Below are 22142 nucleotides of genomic sequence, written 5' to 3'. Positions count from 1 at the left end.
GGACCTGGCACTCAGTCAGTGGGGACATATTCTCTGTTAGTCCCGGATTAGGACTCGCATGCGGGGCCTAGTTTCAGCCCTGGGGACCTGGACTGGCCACTCATCCCTTCTGTGGACGGAGGAAGGATGGAGGTGAGGGGTCAGGCCAGGGTGAGTCTGACCCCCAGCTTAGCTGGGAAAACACTTGGCTACTTGAGCCTCTGAAAACAGTGCAAATAACGAGTACGACCTTTGAAGTGAGAAAGCATTTTCTTGTACTACATCTCACGTTGGTGAGATTGACAGGGCAGATGGTTCTTATCCCCACGTTGGGGCCAGGAGGCTGAGGCTCAGGGAGGCTGAGGGCCTGCTTGACGTCCTCACAGGTGGTGAGTGATCTGACCTGGGCCAGCCAACACCAAGCCTGTAGAGGGCAATGCAGGGCTCACAGCCATTCCAGGCAGTCAGAGAGGAAGGACTACCTTCTGTTTGCAGAAGAGGAATCCAAAGTTCACAGTGGTCCCATAGAATCCAAGGGAGTAGTGGGGGGATGCCAGGAGTAAGTGAGACAGAGGGACAGTATTCTGGGAAAAGAGGCTCCAGAGAACATTCCTTAGCCCACCGTATGCACAGCTGGCTTGGGCACGCTCGTGGGGCACTGGGTCCGGGGACCGGGCCCTCCTACACTGGGATCCTGCCCTTCTTGGCCAGGACCTCCTCCCCCAGGCCTGGGGCTCCCAGTAGAAGGAAAAGTACTTCCAGGCTGACCCAGACTGGCTGTGGACGCTGTCAAGTCCACCTTGGTGTTTACACCACCGTCCCTGAGATGAGTGCTTCGAGCCTCCAGCCCTGCCCGCCAGCAGCAGGGAGCAAGGAGATGGCAGATGCCTGACCAGCTGCCGGCCCCAGGCTGACCGCCGTGACCCCAGGGCTATCACAGGGAAACAGTCCTGGGTGGGCTCAGGACCACCAGGGATGCAGCCAAGATGAGGGCAGGGATGGAGAAAGGCAGAGGACTAGGGGCTTTTCTCTCAGTCCCCTGGACCTGTCCTGGCTTCTCACAGGTGCTTAATAAATGCCCACCGCTTGAATGGGCAGCGATCCAAGCTGGATCACATCTACTGGGCACTACGTTACCCTACGTGCCCCTCAGTGGCCCTTGTGCTAAGGACTGTTATTATCCAGATTCTGTAGCTGAGGAAATTGAGGCACACGGCAGAGAGGGCGAATGCCTCACCTGGGGACGTGCCTTACGCGGCAGGTGGCAGCCCATGACTGTGACCCAGAGAGTGGGCCTCCAGTACCCTGCATCCCTCCCTGCCCTGGACGGAGCCCACTCCGCCTTCCGGGGCCTGGGTGTAGTATCTCCTGCATCTCAGCCATTGCTCAGCAAGGCTGGTCACAGTTGCAGTTAAAATTATGGGACGAATCATAGAATCCTTCAGCCGGACCCAGGTCATTTCCTCCAGGCCCTGTCTCTACCCATTTTTTTTTTTTAAAAGATTTTTCCAAATACTATTAGTTTGAACCATTCAAAATTGCTAATATTCAGTTATTTTTGACCAAGAAAAATGGCAGTTTCATATGGTCCAACCTAATACTGAGAATCACACTGACATGATAGAATTTTCTGGAAAGCCCTTGATTGGCACTCTGCAATCAAGTCCTTTCTCCAAGTCCTTTCTCACCCAGCTGACTGTTCTCCGGGGCCAGGCATGTTGTCATTAGCTGGGTCCAGGCCCCCAAACCTCACCAACTGGAAGAGTGTAGGGGGAAAGGGGCGCTGGTCTGGATGTTGAAAGCTGTGGGCCTTCTTTAGCCTCACTCCTTCATCTGTGCCTTCTCACGGGGCTTTTACGCCATTAAACACAGTGACACCTGTGGAGTGGCCAGCACCATGCCAGGCCCCCACTCACTGCCCATGAGGTGTGTGTTGGGGGCATCAGAGTCACCAACAATAAGGCTCAGCTCTGAGTGTCCCCCAGAGGTGCGTGCCCTGGAATGGACCCTTCAGCATCGACCACCCCCACCCCAACTCCACGCTGGAGGCCACCACTTGCATCCACACAGGCCTCTCTCCATCCGTTTCCTTTGCCCGATCCATCTCCTCTCCCAGCCTGAGGCCTGACAACACATTCAAGCCCACTGGTGGGGGCTCTGGGTGGAGGGCACTGCTGCCCTTTGCTCTCATGGTAGCCGTCTAAGACACCCCCCACAACCCACCATCCATTCCTGGAGCCCACGCCTATGGCATCCCCACACCATGACACCCAGCACCCCCATCCCTCCGTGGCACCCGTTCCCCCACAGCCCACCCAATCCCATGACATGCCCCCACTCTTTGACATTTTCCTGGCCCCCTGGGAGGGGTTCCCAGCGCTTTCATCCCTCCGGGAAATGATCCCAGCAGGGCGGAGCAGAGTCACCACCAGCCTCAGGGAGAACTAGGAGTCCCTGACATGTCCCCAGATCAGCCCTAGGTCCTGACCATCATCCCCGAGAGTGGGGACATTGGACGGGAGCCTTCTAAGTGCCGGGCTGCTCTCAGCACTCCTTAACCCGGCAGGCAGAACCACGGCAGTTCCCTTGGGAGAAAACCGAGGTGCAGAGACCACCCAGAGCTCTGAGCCCCCCGGCTTTGACGGCTTAGGGTCCTACCTGTGCAGAGGCCTGGGCAGCTTCCTCCTCCCGCAAACTGCACTGGGACCCGGGACGGAGCAGTGGCTTCAGGACCAAAGAGGGACGGAGTCGGGAACAGACCCAAGTCTCTGAAATCCAGGTGGCTTCTCCAAGGACCAGAGGCCCCAATCCCTAAACCCATGAAGGGCGTTTGTTCTGAATTTCCCAAAGCTCCCCAAATCCCAGGCCCCCTCACACTTTCCTGGGATGGCAAATGGCAGGATCCTTTTTGAGTTGGGTAAAGGTGATCCTGACTCACAGAAGCCCTACACTGGAAAGGTGAAGACCTGAAAGGAAGAAGGCCCTGACCTTTTGAGGATGCAGAGTCACTTGGGGAATTGCCAGTGAATCCCTTTCTCAGAGCGGGAGAGTCACGGTGAGCACGTTCCGCAGGTTTCTGGAGTTCCTGGCCAGACTTTGCAAGTTGTTTCCCCCACCCAGGCGAGCTCTGCCCCTGCAGCCCCGTTTAGAAGAGGTCTGGGAAGTCCTGCTTCCTCAAGGAGGGCTCCAGGGAATCTTCACCTTGGCTGGTCGGGATTACAGACAGAGTTGGAAGAAACCCAAAAGATTATCCTACCTTCCCTTTTAATTTTGTAAATGAGAAAACTGAGGCTCAGAGACTGGCGCAAAGGACGATGATGATAACACAGTTCCCGACATCCATTTACCCGACATCCATGAGCACGATGTACACACTGCCATCGCCTTCTCTCCCTCAGGTACCTTCACTGTACCTATTTTGCAGATGAGAAAAGTGAGACTTGTTAGTGGCATGGCTGAGTTCAGAGGACCACCAGGTCTCTGATCCTGTGAGGTGGTCTTTCTACCCCACCCACTCCCTCAAAAAGCCAGGAGACACAAATTCTCAACTAATGGGGCTCAAGCTTAATGACATTCCTGTGAGCACCCCCAACTGGAGAGGGCCCATCCCCCACTGCCAAGGATAAGGGGGCAGAACGTCACCGCTGGGGTGGGGGTCTCCTGGGGGAGGCCCAGGGCTGCCGCTGGGGAGGCCCTCTGTGGGCGGACGTCCGTGCAGCGGCTGGGGCCTAAACCCTGGTTCTGCCGGGTACTCGGGGAAACTGAGCGGCCACCACCATCGCTGGGGCCAGTCCCTGGGCCTCAGTCACAGTGCCTCTGAGTGTGTCCTCACCTGTGAGCGGGGGGGATGGGCACCCGGGGGGGCACCCTCCCCCCGCGGGCACACCGGTTACCACGGCCTGCAGGGTAAGGAGAAATCACGCCCACCCACTCCTCCCACAGCAGCTGCACCGGAGCAGGTGGTCAGAGCCAGGTGCCACTTCGGGGACTGCGGGAAGAGAGGGCTGTCTGAGGAATGTCCAGGGCTGTCACCGTGGAGGGGGGAGCGAGGCCGGTGGTCGGAAGCGAGGCCCCCACCCCCGCCCCATTAGCCGCCTAGCGGAGGGTCCCAGGCGCCGCCCCCAGCGCCCATCCCCAGGCCTGCGATGCGCGGGCGCGGACCTCCCACCGGCCTCCCTCCGTGATAAGCGGTGATGGCACATGAAAGGCGTGGTGCAGGGGGCCGATAACCTGTGGTGGGGGGCGCTATCAGAGAGGAAGTGGGCCGGGATTGGGGCTCAGTAAACGAGGCCGAGCTTCAGGAGGCCGCTGAGGGCCCAGGGCGGGGTCACGTCGTCCCTTCTCTGCCACCAGGCACAACTGCACCGGGCGATCCATCACTGACCGCGCGGCTTTCTTCCCCAAATGCATTAATGCATTCTCATTCTAAAAGGCTCCCAGCGCGGACGGAATTAAATGTGGGCCCCCCTCCCTTATCCGCCTCGGCCGTTAGCTGCGCCGCCCCTCCCCCAGAGGTCACGCAGGGCGCTCCGGGTTTTGCTGCTCACTTACACACGGAGAAATGTGTCGTAAACCTAAAACTGTGAGTGTGTGCGTGCCCGATCCCGCCATTTGCGTTTTTCTGGCCCTTTCCCCCCTTTGACATTGTCTCGGCTTGTATCTGCTCGCTGCCTATGGAAGTGCCCCAGGCATTTCAATGACAGAAAAGTAGTCCAGACATGGACTGTGCCAGATCTAACTCACGTCTGCCCATCGTGGTCCCTTTGTTTTCAGTGTTTGCTGTGACCAACACATTGCCGCAAGGGCTTCTGTGCACATACCACGGAGAACAGGGCAGGCTGGGCTCTGCGCACTTTCCAGAAAGGCAATCACTCCATCGCGGGGTACATGCATCTTAAATTTTGGGGTGGTACTGCCAAAGACGCTCCTCCAAGACGTTCTACCAAGTCACGCTCCTACCAACACTCGATAAGGGGAACTGTTTCCCACACTGTCGCTAATATTATCGGATAGTAGCAGCATTGCCACTTGGTCATTCTGGTAGCAAAATGTATTATATGGCTATTTAATGTGCATTTTTCCATTGGCTGCTGTGGATGGGGACCTTTTCCTCTGCTTATTAGCTGTGTGTCCTTCTCTTTCAGTGCAACACCACGTCTTATCATTTGTCCATTCATCTCTGGGTTGTTTAGGAATGGGAAGGATTCCTTCAGTTTTCTTTGCAGTGATCCTGTTACACGGCTACTGCAAGTATTTTCTCCCCATGGGACACTTACTTTTAACTTGTTCACATGTCCTTGAGGTTCCCCTCTGCAGGATTAGCGCCCCCATCCTGTGATCTGGACGTTTAACCCACATTTCTCCTGCAGAAATCTAGCAAAGCCATTAACAGTGACCCTTGTATGGGGAGTTTTTATGCCCAGGGAGTTGGCCGACTTGTGAAAGACCACTCAGCTGAGTGAGGCTTGAGCTTGACCCCATGCCCTTTTCTTCCCAGGCTCAGCCCTCTTTTCAGATGCAGCTCAAACCATCCTTGCTTCGCCCTGCTTGAGCTTGTTGTTTTGACTTAAGATGTCACTATCTATAGGACACAGGCAAAGAGCAAAATGCTGATGTGCCCCCGCTTATTCACGGCCTTGACAACTATCCACTGAGCACTTGTATGTTCCAGACCCTGTACCAGGGGCTGGGTGGGAAAAAGACAGTCTAGCTCAACAGAAGGGACATTTTGGCCAAACCATGCCTTGTTTTGCTTTATCATTTGCTCACTCACTTAATAAATATCTGTGGGTCATCTGGGGTTCAGGAGGCTCTGCTCATGCTCCTAACCTCAGGTGTGGTGGGTGGGGGTGGGGTGGACCTGTTGTTCAGTGCTGGGGCTGGAAATCAATAAGATGATATCACACAGGAGCCTCGCAGGTAAAAAAGAAACAACACCATCAAGGGATAATGCCCATGATGGAAAACTTGCACAGTTCTGTGATTAACTGCCCGCTCCGGGTGCCCTCATTGGCAGGCCAGGCCATGCACACACACGTACACACTCAATATGTACATGCTGCATTCCTCTTGTCCAGCCTCCAGAACTGAAGAAATGTATCTGAGTCCCCATCTGCACAAGGCCAGGTCCACGGGAGAAGGCCACTCGGTCCAGAGCAATGAGCAGGAAGCTAATTTTAATCAGGAGACACAGTGACCTTGGCACAGAGGGAAAGTCTCTAGCAGAGCCGCCCCCTGATGGTGCCCTGGCCCTTCCAGAAATGTCAGGCCGAGATCAGGGACCCCCTGCCTTGCTGCCCTCCCTTCCTCCCAGGCGATGATGTCAGCTCGCGGGCAGCTGTCCCTCTTCACCTCATCAGTCCTCAGTAATCTGCCTTCAGACCCCTCGGGACTGGCTCCCATCAGCCCCTGTCAGCTTCTTACTGCCCACAGGGACCTGCTGGCCCAGGGGCCAAGCTGCTGATTGGAAATGGAGGCAATGGGACGGGGGTGGGCAGGCCCGGCTCCCACACTGACTCCCAGGTGACCCCAGGAACGATGCTGTCAGGCCTGGGCCCTGAGAGCGGGGAAGGAGCACGTACTGACACCCTACTGCACATACAGCCCTGTGCCCGAGGCTTTCTGTGCATCATCTCAGTTCATCCCTGGCTTCCCTTTGAGGTGGGTATGCTTGTGTCCATTTTAGAGATGATGGAACTGAGGCTCAGAGAGGTTAGGTGACGTGCCAGGGGTTCCACAGCCAGTATGAGGCAGAGGCAAGAGGTGAGGTGCACACTGCCTGAGCCCTCCAAACCCTGTTCTTCTGCAACACAAGCTGTAACTGGCGAGGGAGAGGAGCCATAGGCAGCCCTGCCGGTAGGCGCAGGCCAGCTCCAGCTCTGCCTCCAGCAGGCTGTGTGGCCGGCAGCCTGTGGGCCTTAGCTCCCTGCCGTCCCTGGGCACACTCGCTGGAGGGCTCTTTGCACGGAGGTTGGCAGGGGCTCGCCACCCAGCCGCGTGAACTTGGCAGATGACTTCACCTCTCGGAGCCCTGGTTTTCTCATCTACAAAAGGGGGCCAGAAACGGAACCGAGTCTGAGGGTTGTCCTGCAGGTGAAATGGCTTGTGTACCGGAAGCATAAGCACGGCACCAGCTGGAAGGTGGGCGGGCTGCTGCCGGCACCCTCGATGGGGAGCACAGGGGACAGGAGATGCCGTGAATGAGGGCATGCTTTGGGAGCAGGCTCTTGTCTTCCTGTCACTGCGTCCTTTCAGGGTTGAGTGAGGACCTAGCAGTCATGGAGTCCCAACAGGTGCCAGGTGGACATTTTCCGTGTGCACCCACCATCCTGCCCACAGACTTTAGTGCATCCCATTATCTCCTGGACATTCCCTCATACCTATTTTTAGGTCTTCAGCTGATGTCAGCCAGAGTTGTTTCTCTAAGTATCATCAGCAGAGTTCCTGGCCTCACACGCGGGGACTCTGGCCACCTCCGCTCTCCTGGGACTATAGTCCCTGTCCCAAGCAGGAGAACCCGTTAGGCCTGGTGGCCTCCATTGGCACCAGATGTTTCTCTTCCTTGCTTCTTTCCCACCAGGCATTCCCAAACCTTCCTGCCATCCTCTCCAAATGATTTGCTTAACCTTACTGAAAGGGGGACCCACAAGGGCCACTCAGCAGGCTGCTCTCAGCTCATGTCTGCCCTGTTCCCATTTCCCAAAGGCACTTTAAATCTCAGTGCCATTCGTGGGTCCCTCAAGCCCTGGGCACAGAGCCAGGGGCACGGGGTCCGTGTTCCGGCCCTCCAGGCTCTGGTGACAGGATGGCGGTGACGCACTCGCGTGGCCACTGGCCTCCTGTCCAAGAGGAAGAGCAGTGAGGGTGGCTGCCCATCTGCGAGGAAGCACTGGGGGTGCCACAAAGCGAGGGGAACCCTTTGTAAACTGGCAGGCGATGTATCTTGGTGCACCCCATGCTCGTGGGGAAGTGTTTTAAAGGCTCTGTCCTCTGTTCCATCAAACAAGTCATTATTCTGGTATGGTTAAGGGGTTTCCCAGGAAATCAGCTAATCTGACATGGAGAATTCTCAAATAGAAGGATTTCTCTACTCAGAAAACCCTGGAGAAAACTAACATCAGCCCCCCGAAAACCAAGGTGGGTTTGGATGGACAGAGAAAGGGCCTGGCCCAGTTCCCCGAGGGCCGGGCCCTGGGGCAAGGACCCTGTGCAGCTATGGGTCATGATCTAGGCCTCGGTTTCCCATCTGTGAGATGGAGAGGGTGGAGAGAGCTTCGGACTAGATAATTGATTTGCAGAACAATTTTAAAGCTACACGCCATTCGAATGACACTCGTAAGGCAGCTGAACATGAGAGACAGATGCAAGAGGGGCTTCCGGGTTCGAAGTGGGTCGGCGGGGCCTTCTGCCCTCCCACCCTGGCCCCACCATGAGCTTCCTACGCCTGAGACCCCACAGAAATCCCCGAGGCTTGGACGAGCACAGTTTGAAATGTCTGCACCCGATTCCTTCTGGAAGAATGGGTAAGAGTGATGAGTCCTCACTCTCCCACTTACCAGCTGTGTGGCCTTGGGCCAGACACTTACCCTCTCTGTGTCCCAGTCTCCTTATCTCTAAAAAGAGGATCATAGGACCTCTCTCTCTGGGTTGTCTATGGCATTTTATGCTCAGTAAATGTTGACCGATCTTGAGGGTCCCGTTCAGCTCTCCAATACTCCAAATGTGATATCAAGGCTGGCTCTTTCTCTAAACCAAAGAGTTTACGAGCTCCTCTTCGCTGTGGGGTGTGCTGACGAGCTCGTCAGAGGCCCAGGGGCTGCTGCTTGTCACATCTGCGGGTCGTGGTTCCCATGGCCTTCTGTGTCCTTACCTCTGCAGCTGGGTGCCCTGACGTGGACGTGGTTCTCCCTGGCACGACTGAGATGGGACGTGTCGAGCAAATGTCAATCAACTTTTGTAAACATTTTGAGGTGGAGGTCAGAGCATGTGCCCACCGGATGCAGACCCACCTGGGGGCGTCTGGGGAGAGTCTTGGGGGCATCCCAGGAGACCCTCCAGCAGGTCACCCAGGGGGAGACTGACAGGCTCTTCCCTCAGAACAGCCCCACCCCGACCGCAGGGCCCTCCGCCCAGCTGGGCCATAAAGCCCCCTCTCTGCCTGCAGTGTCCCGCGGGAAACGGCAGAACCGCAGAGGCATGGCCTGGAGAGGCCTGTCATGAGCACATGTGGGGAAGAAAATCCCAGGGAACTTGGAGTCACCTGAGGCTATGTCAGACAGGGCTGAGGTCCCCTGGGGCCCAAATTCAAAAAAATTTGGGTTATTAATATTAAAATGACACTCCCCACCTCACACCCATTATAAGATGCCAGCTGCTGGTGGGGTGTACATGGGCACAGATGCAGTTTGGCAGTTCCTTAAAATATTTAAAGTAGAACTACTATATGACCCGCCAACGGTCTCTAAGAGATATTAGCGCACCCATGTCCATAGCAGCATTATTCACAATAGCGAAAAGGTGGGGACGGCTGTGTGCATCGCGGATGAATGGACAAATAAAACCTGACATACACACCGTGCAGTGGGGTACTCCTCGGCCTTATAAAGGAAGGAACACGGCACAGGCCACAGCGTGGATGAACCTTGGGGACACTACGCTAAGTGACATGAAGAGCCATGGGGAGGAAAGTACGGCAGAGGGAGCATAGTACGTAATGCTGTAGTATCTGTGTGGTGACAGGTGGTAACTGCACTTACTGGGGTGAGCATTCAATAATGTAGGTAACTGTGGAGTCACTATGCTGTGTGCTTGAAACCAATATAACGTTGTATATCAACTATATGCCCAAATAAAGAAAGTTCTGGAGATGGAGGGTGGTGCGAATCGTACAATGAGTGCACTTGACACTCTGAATTGTGCTCTTACAAGTGCCTGAGATGGATGATTTTATGCTGTGTGTATTTTACCACGATTGAAAAAAAGCCACAACCTGAAGCCTGGGGAAACTTGAGTCCTATTTTTAAAAACCTGAAAGAATACATGGCAGGATGTCTTATAAAATAAATTATTAAAGAAAAGTTTTATCCTCTGTATAAATCTGGACTTTCAAATGTGAGTTTGCTTAAAGCTGGTCCAGCTTAGCTTTGACGCTCCCTTATTTACATACGGGAAGTGTATTCAGTTAGTTTACTCAGAAGTTCTTCAGGAGCCTATTCCGTTTACTGATGTATGCAGTCAGCTAGTCGGAGGAGTGCACTGACACCTACCCCGCGCCAGCACTGCGCGGGTACAGTGGGAGAGACGAAGGAAGAACTTGCTGTTTGTTACAGCTCGATTGTGCTCCTCTCCCCCATTACTGTACTGAAACTGTCCTCCGGGACCTCAGGACGTGGCGATGCGTGGAACACGGCCCTTAAAGAGGTGATTAAAGCGAGGTCATTGGGGTGGCCCTAGCCCAATATGACCCTGTCCTTATGAGAAGAGATCAGGACACAGACACACACAGGGCAGAGGCCACATGAGCCCCTGGGGAGATGGTGGCTGTCTGCACACCAAGGACAGAGGCCTTGGGAGAAACAAGCGCTGCCGACCGACCCCTTGACCTTGGACCTGCAGCCTCCAGACCCTGAGAAAGTGCACCTCTGCTGCTGAAGCCCCCAGTCTGTTATGGAAGCTCAATATACTATTTCATTTGCAAAGTATTCCTTAAACCTTTGTAACAGCCCAGCAGGGAGTCATTGCTCTCCGAGTTACAGATGAGGAGCCCAGGCTGAGGCTTGGAGACTCAGTCACTCACCCAGGGCCACACAGCTGGAAAGTGCTGGGTAAACTAGATGTTTGACTTCAAACCCAAGTGCTCTTTGCCCTGAGGTGGGAGGAATACAAAACCAGACACAGAAAATCATAGCAGTAAGTAAGAACAAAACGCCGAGGCCATGATGGGGAGCCCCAGCCCAGAGGCAGATCCCCGAGCCCCGGAAGCCCAGTTAACTGTGTTGAAGGTTGTGGATCAGGGTCTGTGAAGGTCTTTCATTGGGGGCTATACTAACAATAACAAGAGCTGCTGTTTCTGAGCATTTACTGTAAGACAGGCACGGTGTCTATTTCACATGTACCATTTCAGCTAAGCCTCAGAAGAAGCCTTACAGTATCAGGGTTATTTGTGTGCCCACTTCACAGATGAAGAAGCCTGAGGCTCAGAGAAGTCAAGCAGAGGGTCCAAGGCCACACATCCTGGGAGAAGAAGTGTTTGCATTTGAACCCAGGTCTAACTGACCCCCAAGATCTTGCTGTTGTTCATTTTACAGTTATACTGCACACATGTCCTGTCTCTGGGAGGAAGGGAGTGGGGAAGGTACAATGTCCGTCACACACCAGGAGGCATCGGGGCCTGAGGCTGCGGGTGCACCTCCCCACAGCTCTGGGTGAGGGAGCAGCAGCCATACGCCCCAGACGGCTCAGGCCACATCCTCACATGTACAGGCTGTGTTTGGGAGGGCACTGCCTCCGCAGACTGACCGACCTCTCCTCCCACTTGGAAGACAAATGCCCAGAGCAGGAAATGTTGTTTTTCCCTGTTCGTACTCTCTGTCTCTGTCTCTGTCTCTGTCTCATCTCTGTCTCTGTCTTTATCCCTCTGCCTCTCTATCTCTCTGCCTTGTCTCTGTATCTCTCTGTATCTGTCCTGCTGTATGTATATCTCTCTCCACATCCTCTCATACTTTACCTGCCGGCTGGCAATGGAAAGACTTGTCTTTTTTGTAAATTCGTCTCCCTAACAGAAACCCACCACCCTCTGTTCAGGCACCGCTAAGGCAAGTGCGCCCTCTAGTGGGAAAAGCCTCATGGGTCCTTCAAGGTGTGGCCCCAGCCTCATCTTCCCCGGAAACCTTCGTGGGGAGTGGGAGGTGGAAGGGGGAATGAGCCTGTCTGGCCTGACCCGGTGCCTCTGAGAATGTGCGGGAGTTCTTTTCTAGTTTCTACAGATTGCCACTCGCATTCAGAGCTGGAGAACGCCACAGGCACGAGCTGGTCCTGCAATCACAGGACCTGGGCGGCAGACTGGCCCCCGGGTGACTGCAGCCAGTTCTCCAGGGAAGGGCACTTCCAGACCTCCTCCACCTCATTGCCCCACTGCCACCCCACCGTGGTTCCAGCGTGCAGCCAGGGCTGAGAACGGTGGGTCTGAGCCAGGGATCACTGAGGCTGCAGAGGAAAGACAAAGTTTTAGATCCTACCTTAGATCTGCTGGATGAGAATCTCCGAGAGATCGCCAATGCTGTGTTTTAAGATGGTTGCACAGGTGATCTTCATGAACAGTGAGGTTGATGAAGAAATGGGTGACCCTCTTCATCTCTGAGGGGAGGCAGTGGGGTCCAGGGGGGTGAGGAGCCGGGCCCAGGTGCTGCAGCTTGCGGGCAGCCAGGGCCCACGCCTGCGAAGCCCTTCAGAGGGTTTCTGTGCCAGGCTTGCTGTGCAAGGTGGGGCCGTGGCGCCCGGGACCAGAATCCAGATCGCTGCGCCTGGAGGAGGCCTCCCTCCTCCTCCTGCTATTAGCTCGCAGGCCAGCCCTCCCTCCAAAGGGACCCTTAGGTCTTCTGGGCCCTTCTCATCCACAAGCCCCACTGGCTCAGATCTGTCTCTGCCCACCCCCGCCATCAGCCATCAGCCCTGCAGCTCTGACTAGGGTCCCCGCCCCCATCCAGCTACCAGCGAGCAGCGTGAACGTGGCAGCACCACGCAAGCTTTTGGGCCTTGGTTCCTTCTGTACATGTGGTGGAAATATCCCTGCCTCCTCGGGGTGTCACAGGACCAGAGGAGCCAAAACATGGCGGGGTGGTGGCCAGAGGTTTAGAAGGAGGGAAGGGTGAATAGGTGCAGCACTGGGGAATTTTTGGGCAGTGAAACTGTCCTGTATAAGGGTACGAAGCTGTTCGCATGGTGATGCGTGTCACTGTACGTCTGTCCAAACCCAGAGAATGGACAACACAGACTTAATCCTAATGTAAGTTATGGGCTGTGCGTAATAATAATGTGTCAATATCGGCTCATCAATTTTAACAAACGCCCAACAAGATGTTAATAGGGGATCCTGCAAGATGTTAGGGGAAATTGGGGATGGTGGGCGTGAGAGTAAATGGGATTCTCTCTACTTAGCGCTTATTTTTTGTAAACCTAACCTCTCAAAAAAATAAAAAGGATTATAAACAAAGCACAACAAGTGGGGAGCCTGTGTGACAGTGCGCAGTTCCCACGCCATCCGGCGCTCTGCTGAGCGGAGGCCCCAGGCCTGGGCCCCGGAGACCACGGATTTCTGAGGTGAGGCCGCCACCTGCTGGTCCCCTCGCAAGCCTCCCCTGAAGGCTGGGAAGTTGGGGGTGCGCTGGGGTCCTGGGCTGGGGGCTTGGTGTCCATCAGAAACTCGGGGTAGTCCGTGAATCCCTAGCCGCGCCACTCACGCGGTGTCCAGGCTTGTCACCAGTAACGATACGGAAAAAGGTCTGATCTCGTGACTTTATTATGGAAAAGCCCCAAAGTGCCAGAGCGCAGTCGGGTCAGGGCTCCCCGAGGCTCCCCCAGGCGTCCTCCGGAGGACCGGGCGCGCATCCCGGGGGCAGCAGAGCAGGCCTCCCGGGCACCTGCCGCCGACGGCTCCTTGGGGCGCCGGCACAGGGAGCCTCGTAAGATGACGAACACTCGGGGCGCCTGCGCCAGCGCTGTTCTCGACATCTCGCCCGGGTAAGCCGGTCCTCAGGAGGGTCGTTCGAGGTAGGTACTGTTATGCTCTTTCCCGTGGTCCAAATGAGGAAGTGGAGGCACAGAGAGGCTAAGAGACTTGCCCAAGGGCACACAGCCGGAGGAGGGGGGACCCCGCTGGGATCTGGCGGTCAGGAGCCGCTGCCTCTATTGTCCTCATCCGAGCAATGGGCGTGCCAGTCCCTCCACGCCTTCCCCGCACTACCCGGCGGGACGAGCCTCGAGGTGACCACGTCTCGAAGCGCCAAGGGTCAGCCACCTGCGTGAGCCACCCCCGCGCCGGACCAGCCCCGCGCCTAGGGCTGCAGCTCGTACTGCCGCTCGGTGGCCGTGTGGAAGTCCTCGAGCACCGACTGCAGGAACTCGAAGGTGGGCCGCTCCTCCGGGCGGCCCCGCCAGCACTCGGCGATGACATCGCGGTACAGCTCAGGCGGGCACGCGTCCGGGCGCGGCATGCGGTAGCCGCGCTCCAGGCTGCGGATGACTTCGGGGTTGCTCATCCCTGGGGCGGAGGGGATGCAGAGCGCCGCTGAGCGGCGGCGGGGCCCGGGAGGCACAGGTCTCCTGCCTCACAGGTCGCCTGTCTGCCCGGCCCGTGCCACATTTAAATCCCTGCTTGGAGAACAGCTGGCAAGGAGGCTGGGGGTCTCCTCCACAGGGCAGGGCAGTTCCTCCAGGGCCGGGACCCTAACTCGCTCATCTGTGATTACCGGGCACACAGCAAGCCCTCGCCAGGGTGCAGGTGCTCCCTGAAGGCACCAGGGGGGAACAGGGCTGCTTAGCCCAGGCTGCCGCCCCTCCCAACAGGCGGCTGGGCCTGGGGCTTTGCGATCAGGATGGGGCTTGCCCACCCTGGACATACCAACAGGGTGTAAAGCCAGGCAAGGCCCAGCCTCTCCTCAGCTGAGAGCAAAGCAATCAGGAGCGCTGAGCTCAGAGCCTGGCCTCTACCCAGTTCCACGTCTGGGGGCTCACTGACCCCTCCTGGGTGCAGGGGATACAGCCCTGCGGCCAAAAGCAATGTTGAGGAAGGGGGCAGAACCCCCACTCCTACAGGCCCACCTGGATGGGGGCCCCATTCTGACAGTATGTGGGTAGTCCCAGGACCCATGGATGGAGTGCCCACTGTCACAGCCACCTCAGGACAGCAGGGACTCACTGCAGGGGGAAGCTGCCTACCTGGGTAGGGGACACGCCCATACGTGATGATTTCCATCAGGAGGATTCCAAACGACCACACGTCTGCTTTGATGGTGAACACCCCGAAGTGGATGGCCTCTGGGGCGGTCCACTTGATGGGGAACTTGGCCCCTGGAGACAAGCCAGAGCAGCTTTGTGAGGCCATGACTGCCAGGCCCGTCCCTTCCCCCTGCCTCCCCCTAGCAGGGCTTGGCCTGGGAGGCACTGAGCCCTACTAACACACTTGTGCAGACACTGGGCGGGCACAGCACCCAGGGGCAGTACAGACACAAGGCCATCCCTGTCACCCTCCTGGGGTCATCTCTGCCCAGTGGGCTTCCACTGCACAGCCAGCATGTTTCCACCCAGGACGGGAGGGTCCTCTTCCCCCTCACAGGGGCCTGTGTGGTAACAGGAGCCCATGGCTTGGGCAGCCACTGTAACCTGTCCCTTTCAGGCAGTCTTTTCACGCACTGAAAATGATGACACACAGGACTTGTATACCTCCTAGGGTCACAGCGCAGAAGGGATTCAGATCCTGCTGCCCCATGACACCCTGCAGATGGCTGCAGCTGGGGGGCACCCAGAGCGGGTGGAGGGAGCCCACCACCAGCTCGCCTCCCACCTTGCCTTGTCTTTCTGTCTTCCCTCCAGCCTGAACTTCACTCACTATAAGTCCTTGTCCTGTACAAACTGATTGATATCCCAGCTGATACTGCTTGCTGGCTGGCTTGATAAATGTATTTGACCATTACAGATCCTCCTGGGAAGAGAGTTTTTTTTTTTTACCTTGGTTTTGCTAACAAAGTAAAGCAAAGTGCTCTGTGGAAGGAAATTCTAATTCAAGTGTAAGGTTTGTCTGCTCACAGTTTAGAAATATGTTTTCTGAAGTATGTTCTGTGAAGCCCTAGCTCTAAGTAGAGAAGCTATTTTGGGTTCAACTTAGTTTAGGAGATAGCAGGTGGAAGCAAATGTACACTGTTTCTTTGCTACAGGACTTCTCAGTGCCTTTAATATGCCAGTGTGCCTCAGGAATCTCCAAGGTGGGGCTAGATGACAACGCAGTATCTCCAGACCTACTTCACCACAAAGCCATTGCCCAGGAGGCACTAGTGGTCTGCCAAGCTCATTTAGGGAAGCTCTGGCTGTGTAAGGCCAGAACTGCAGAAACCACATAGCTCCCCAGTCTGCACACAAGACTTTTGCTATGTAGTGACAAAGAGAAGTCCAGGGGGTTTGGAGGCCTTGGGGAAGGGAAAGCCCGAGGCTTGCCTTGCGTTTGGGGGCTCTGCTCACCTTCCTGGGCAGTATATTCACTGTCAATGATCCGGGCCAAGCCGAAGTCAGCAATTTTGCAGCACAAGGTCTCAGACACCAGGATGTTGGCCGCTCTCAGGTCGCGGTGGATCGAATTCATTCGCTCAATGTATGCCATCCCTTCTGCAATCTGAGGGGAAGGCCACACCGTGAAGGGCAGCGTGAGGGCCTCCGCGCAAGGACTGCGCCCACCCCGCGTCCCCTGCGCAGCCCGTGCAGGGAAGAAGGAGGACCACGCCCATGCTCCCTGCCAGCCGGGCCAAGAGCCAGCCTGCCGCCTGGCACAGCCAGGAAGGGGACGGGGCGCTGGGAGTGTTCCTGTTTTTGTTGATGGGTGTGTAGTGGCTGGCGGTGCTGATCCTCAGGTGGAGTAGAAAGATGGCTCCCCCGTTCCTTAGCTGGCTAGGCCAGGAACCCCGGTGCTGGGCCCGAAGGGCAGGAACGGTGTCGTCAGAGCTGGGGGCTACCCGCACCGCTCGACCGCCTCTCTCCCCTTGCAGGTGTGTGCAGGGGAGGCAGAGAGCAGGCCGGAGGCGGGAGGAAGGGACGGTCCCTTGGAGGGAAGGGCGGAGAACGATGGGGCTGGGACGAGACGGGGAGGCAGGAGGGGAGGAGAGGGTCTCATCTCCCCGGCTAGTTGGGAGCCCTGACCCCGGAGCAGGGAGCCCTGGAGTGGACTTGTTGACCCCTGCACATGGCTTGAGCTGTCTGGGGGTCACTGTCCTGAGCTGGAACAGAAGGAGCGCGTCTCCAGGGCACAGAGCTGAGGTGAGCATTGGGTGAGGCGAGTGGCTCGGGGAACGCTCCCGGGATCCCGCTGGCACAGAGGCAGTGAGTAGAAAGGAGACTCCATTTCTGCCCCTGATCATTAGCACGGGGCTAATAGCTCGCGTGCTTTCAGCAGAGACAGCTAACTCAGACTTACTGCCCTGCACCCCCAACAGGTGGATGAAGAAACGGAGGCAGAGAATAGAAAGCCGATTTACCTCCTGAGACCTGCTAGGGCAAGAGGCCACCCCTAGAACTGACCCCACCTCTCCTTATGTTTCCACTGGCATTGGTTTGCCCATGATTCCTGTTCATTCATTCATTCTTGCCTTCACTCAATCATTCCATCAGTAGACATTTATTGGTATGGTACTATGGGAGCTATAAAGCTGAATACCAAAAATCTTGTATCTGGACAGCATTTAGCAATACTCTTTCCATTAACAAATAAGTATTAAGCAGTACTAGAAATACCCACCCCCTCAAAAAGTTGACTAAGAAGCGATCTGCTTTCCAGAAGACTACCACGCACAGTAAGAAGGCGAACACATGTGCTCAGTACTCGCTAGTGATTCTTGTCCAGGGAAAACTTAGTAGAAATGACACTTGACTGGCATCATGACCACTGATTGGGGTTCTGCCCAGTGGGAGGAGTTAAAGGCATGCTGGGCCCAGGGAACAGCCAGGCAAATGCTCACAGGGGTGATGGGACTCCCGGGAGCTGCTGTGTGGCTGCAAAGTAGGGCATGTGGGGTCGTGGTTTACAGGGAGCATTGCATCTCATCATGCAGAGCAGGAAAAGGTGTGGAAAGGCATTGCGTGTGTGTGTGTGCACACGCGTGTGCATGTGGTTGAGGCATTAACATGATCAGAATGTGGTTTAGAAGCTGTTCACTAGGGAGGTTCTGAATTTCTGGTTTCCTAACACTTTATCATACCTAGATATAAACTCAGGTGGCTTTTTCACATTCCTTGGCACTAGGTGACCCAAGATTTTTCCAGGGGATTGAATCAAAGAGAGAGGAGAATGAGAGAACAAAAAGAGAAAGAAAAAAAGGCCTCTTGCTGGTATGTGGTTTGAAATGGGTTACCAGCATCAGTTTTCAGAGATCCTCACCAGGCTGCCCAAACCACGGCTTACCTCAGTGGAAAAAAGGCGTGACCTCAGTTCCTGCAGATACTAATAGCAGATAAAGCCAGACAAACGGGGGTGGGGGCTGAGGTTTCCTCTCTGCACCCGGATGTGTGTGTGTGCATGTATGTGTCTCACAGGCTGACCGCAGACCAGAGTTTTTCTGCGGCGTTTTCCAGTGTTAACAGACACACTCAGGGCCACCAGATGTGCTTCCCTGCCAGTCGGAGCACTCAGCTAAAGTCCCCAGGGGGGCAAGATGCCCCCTCTCCGTTCCGTTCTCCCATGTTGAATGGAATGTGTACAAACTCTCTGGGTTTCTCACACCATCCATCCTCTCCCTCTTCCTCCATAATAGAGCCCAACTTATTCCATCGTGGCTGCCCAGAGTAAAGACTGCATTTCCCAAGCTCCCTTGCAGCTGGGTGTGGCCAGGTGGCATGGTGTCCAGGGGGGTGTAAGAGGAAGTGCCTCTAAAGGGAGGAAGATGGGTTTTCACTGCCCCCTCCCCCCTTACTTCTTGCTGCTGGCTAAGAAGAGGACAAGATGGTAAAGTATGAGCAGCCATCCTGGGCAATAAGATGATATGCTAAGATACCCCATCAGGCGGAAGGAGTCTGGGTCCCTATGACTTTGAGGGGCAGCCCCACTGGGCACCCCAGACTACCCACCTCTGGATATCTACACATTTAAACCATTTTTACTTGGGGTTTTCTGTCTATCACAGCCAAGCCTAAATGTAATGGATTCAGCCTCCAAAGTGGTTTTGTTAAGCCGCAGGGCATGGAGGAGGGAGTCTGGGGGCCTGGCCCGAAGGAGAGTGTTGTTACTCTCAGGCCCACTGCACTTAGTAGGTCGCTCACAAACCTGAGCTGCCATGTCGATCAGTCTCGGGAAGGACAGCCTGGTACCTTCATCTGTCTTCAAGAAATCCAGCAAGCATCCTGAGGAAAGAGAAGTTGCACCTGCACTTCTTCAAAATGACCCAGCCTGGGAGGTGCCAGCATCTCCCAAGTGTGGCTGTTCCCCACCTGGGGGCAGGCAGTAGGTGACACTCGGTCAGATCTCTGTACACAGAGAGGAAACCTGGCCCAGCTGCAGGGAACCTTCGCTTCCCAGAAATGCCAATCTGAGTCCTCACAGCGCCTTGGAGGAGGCAGCCACTATGCTCCCAGCTGCTCAGAGGAAGTTCGGACAGGTTCAGGCTCAGAGCCGGGGAGCTGGGAGCAGAAGCTGCTCCTTCTGGTGTGACAGTCTAAAGTGCCTCCTTGCCCCCTGCACGTGTGGGCAGAGATTCCGCCTCTGAGACCAGGGGTATAAGAAAGCACGAGAATGGAGAGACCCCATCCCTTGCAGTTTGATGCAGGGAACAAATGCCACTCCTGGCATCAAAGAGCTGGGAGGGATGCTTCCGGGAGGTGTGGCTAAGAGCAGGGGAGACCGTGCCTCTGCTGAGTGGGGGGCTCCCTTCACGGGGATTTTTAAGGAGCCATACTAGCAGGGCCCTTCAGGCGCCTCCAGGAAGCAGTGTGCCGTCAGGGTCCTGGGAGGAGTGGGGGCCGGTCGAAGCTGAGGCCCGGCCCAGGCCCACTGACCCAAGAGAGTTTAGTCAGACTATGGACCTGTCTTTTTAACCATGTTGTAAATTCTCACATAGTTGTAAACGACCCCATGGCTACTAAGTAGTAGAACTGGGACGAGAAGCCATCTCTGGAGGCCCAGTCTGCTGCTCTTCCCACTTTGCAGCCCTGTCTTCCCTGGTGGACTTCAGTCAGTGCTGGGCACAGAACATGCACTCCAGAAATGCTGGCTGAAGTGCTCCTGCACTGAGGCCGCAGCTCTGTAAGAACCATTTGCCCATCTTGTTTCTCACCGTCTTTCCCTCCCATTCCCCGTGCACGTGGACCACCCTGGATCCCAGGGACTCTGCTGGCTGCTCCAGCTCACGGCTCGATGATCCCCTGCGGAGGTCCCTGGCTAGGCAGACACACTACGGCATCAGCCTCAGCCTCCGTGGTTCCCCAGCCCGGACGCCTGCCCCCGCCGCTCCCTGCCTCTGTCTGAGGGACAGAGTCCTGCGCAGGACACCACCTCTGGCCATGTACTCGGTCACGATATAGATGGGCTCCTTGGTAACCACGGCGTAGAGACGGACCAGCTTCTCATGCTGGAGAGTTTTCATGAGGTTGGCCTCACCCAGGAAGTCCTCTGGGGACATGGTTCCCTCCTTCAAGGTCTTGATGGCCACCTTCACGCTGTTTTTGTAATAACCTGAGCCCGGGGGCGGGGTGGGAGGGAGAGTGAAGACATGGTTCAGAAGACCCAGAGGTGGCAGAGGATTATCCCTAATCCAAACCTACGTAAACCTCAGGGGGCTGTCCTACTTCCATAGGCAGAGGAGCCGCCCCCTAGGAGGTGGCCTGGGCTGGAATGTGCGGTGCCGACGGGTGACGGACAGCTTGTCATGCAGGATGCCAGCCTGCCTCAGCCTCCCCAGCTGCGCAGGAGCCTCTGCCTGGGAGGCTGCCCTTTCGCCTCCCTGCCCCCTGCCCAGGGTCTGGGTTGTGTCCTTTGTCCTTCACATAGCCTGCCTCCCGTCCCTCACAGTGAGTCTTCTACCATCCGGTAGAAGCTGATGGAAATAAGCGTCTCCCAGCCCCTGGGAGCATTGTTGAGGAGGCAGAGGTGGCTTGGGAGCCCCCTTCCCTCCTTTCTAGGGCCTGGGGTGGCCCTTTCCACCTGTCCCTGCACACACTCTGTTCCCACCCCCACCCGTCAGGTGCCCCACCCACACATACGGTAAAAGGTGAATGATAACCTGGACTTGCCCTTCTTGGGGGAACTTAGCAGGGACCCGGGTGGAGCTCCTGCCCGAGGCACCTCAGGCATAAGCCTTGGGAGCCGGGGGATGCGGGGAGGCAGGAGGAACCTACCTTGGAATCATGCCCCGGAGACATGGACCACTCCAGGGATAAAACAAAACACCATCTTTTATATACCCTGAATGTGCCCATGGTAAGCAGGGGACAGGTCACCAACTGCAACCGAAAGGGGAGGACAGAGCCACCTGGAAGTTGAGTGACTTGGCCAGCGTCACACAGCTGCAAGTGGGGGCCTTGGTCTGTCCTCAGACTGTTGAAGCCCCTAGTTCATCACTCGCCCCGTTTCCCACACTGTTTACTGTCTGGTGGGCCAAAGCTAAGCCGAGTCAGCAGGCCTTCCGGGTGACTCACAGTGAATGGCATGGCGCTCGGGGCCGCACGGCGTGGAGGAGGGACCAGCTGAGGGGTCAGGAGACCTGCCGCCGTGACGTCATGGCAACCGAGGGCAAGTCCCTTCGGGGTCAGATGCCTCCACTAGCTCATCTGTGAGCAGATATCATGGCCTCTGTCCCTCTGCCCTCCCGTGCCTTTACGGGGAAGCATGGCGCACGGCACAGATCCTGAGGCTGCTGTGCTCCAGGACGTGGGGCAGGGAGGGGGGCTCCTGGCGTGCCACATACTCACCCATCCAGACCTCACCGAACTGCCCAGACCCGAGTTTCCTGACCAGCTTGAGAGACTGCCGGGGGATTTCCCATTCGTCCTGGGCCCAGGGGTTCTGGGGAGCCAGGCACACACAAGGCTGGGTCAGCCTCTGGCATAAACCATCCCCTTTTTCTGCATTAGGGAAGAAGACATGGAGCTGGAGGTTGTACTAGCAGCCATACTTGCCTTTGTCCCTGGAGAGTCGTATCATTCCCAGCTGTACCCCCAACTCGTTCTTGCCAGCTCCCCCGCCGCCAAGTGCATGTGTGCACATGTACACACATGCTACATATACACAACTCTTTGCATGTGTTTTGCATAAAGCAAGACATGCTGTCATCAACCTACTCTAAGACTGAAAATACCTGTTACTTTCCAAATCATTGCATGCTGAGCCAGAAGAGGGGATTACAGACACAGAATCGTTACGTTGACAGCTGTCAACTCTTTAGGTCCAGTCTTAGAATAATCCTCCACCACCCCAA

At 56.1% G+C, this 22142-nt stretch overlaps 1 protein-coding gene across 4 annotated transcripts in view; it reads right to left on the bottom strand.

Moving 5' to 3' along the window:
- Positions 1–13477: 13477 nt before the first annotated feature.
- BLK (BLK proto-oncogene, Src family tyrosine kinase) overlaps positions 13478–22142 on the bottom strand; it is a 62633-nt gene continuing 53968 nt past the window's right edge. For 3 of the 4 annotated variants that reach the window (XM_036998989.2, XM_073232787.1, XM_017668867.3), the window contains exons 8-13: positions 21637–21789; positions 20222–20401; positions 18998–19074; positions 16210–16360; positions 14914–15045; positions 13478–14236 (exon numbers count right to left, since the gene is read on the bottom strand). In XM_036998989.2, the coding sequence (XP_036854884.1) occupies positions 14031–14236; positions 14914–15045; positions 16210–16360; positions 18998–19074; positions 20222–20401; positions 21637–21789 (899 nt within the window). In that variant the 3' untranslated portion in view covers positions 13478–14030. The remainder of the gene's footprint in view (positions 14237–14913; positions 15046–16209; positions 16361–18997; positions 19075–20221; positions 20402–21636; positions 21790–22142) is intronic. The other variant, XM_036998990.2, reaches the window with a different exon arrangement.

Source organism: Manis javanica, chromosome 3 (genome assembly GCF_040802235.1).
Source record: "Manis javanica isolate MJ-LG chromosome 3, MJ_LKY, whole genome shotgun sequence".
NCBI classification, from domain to species: Eukaryota; Metazoa; Chordata; class Mammalia; order Pholidota; family Manidae; genus Manis; species Manis javanica.
The sequence above is the reverse complement of the archived record's forward strand: the minus strand, read 5'-3'. Positions and strand labels throughout refer to the sequence as shown.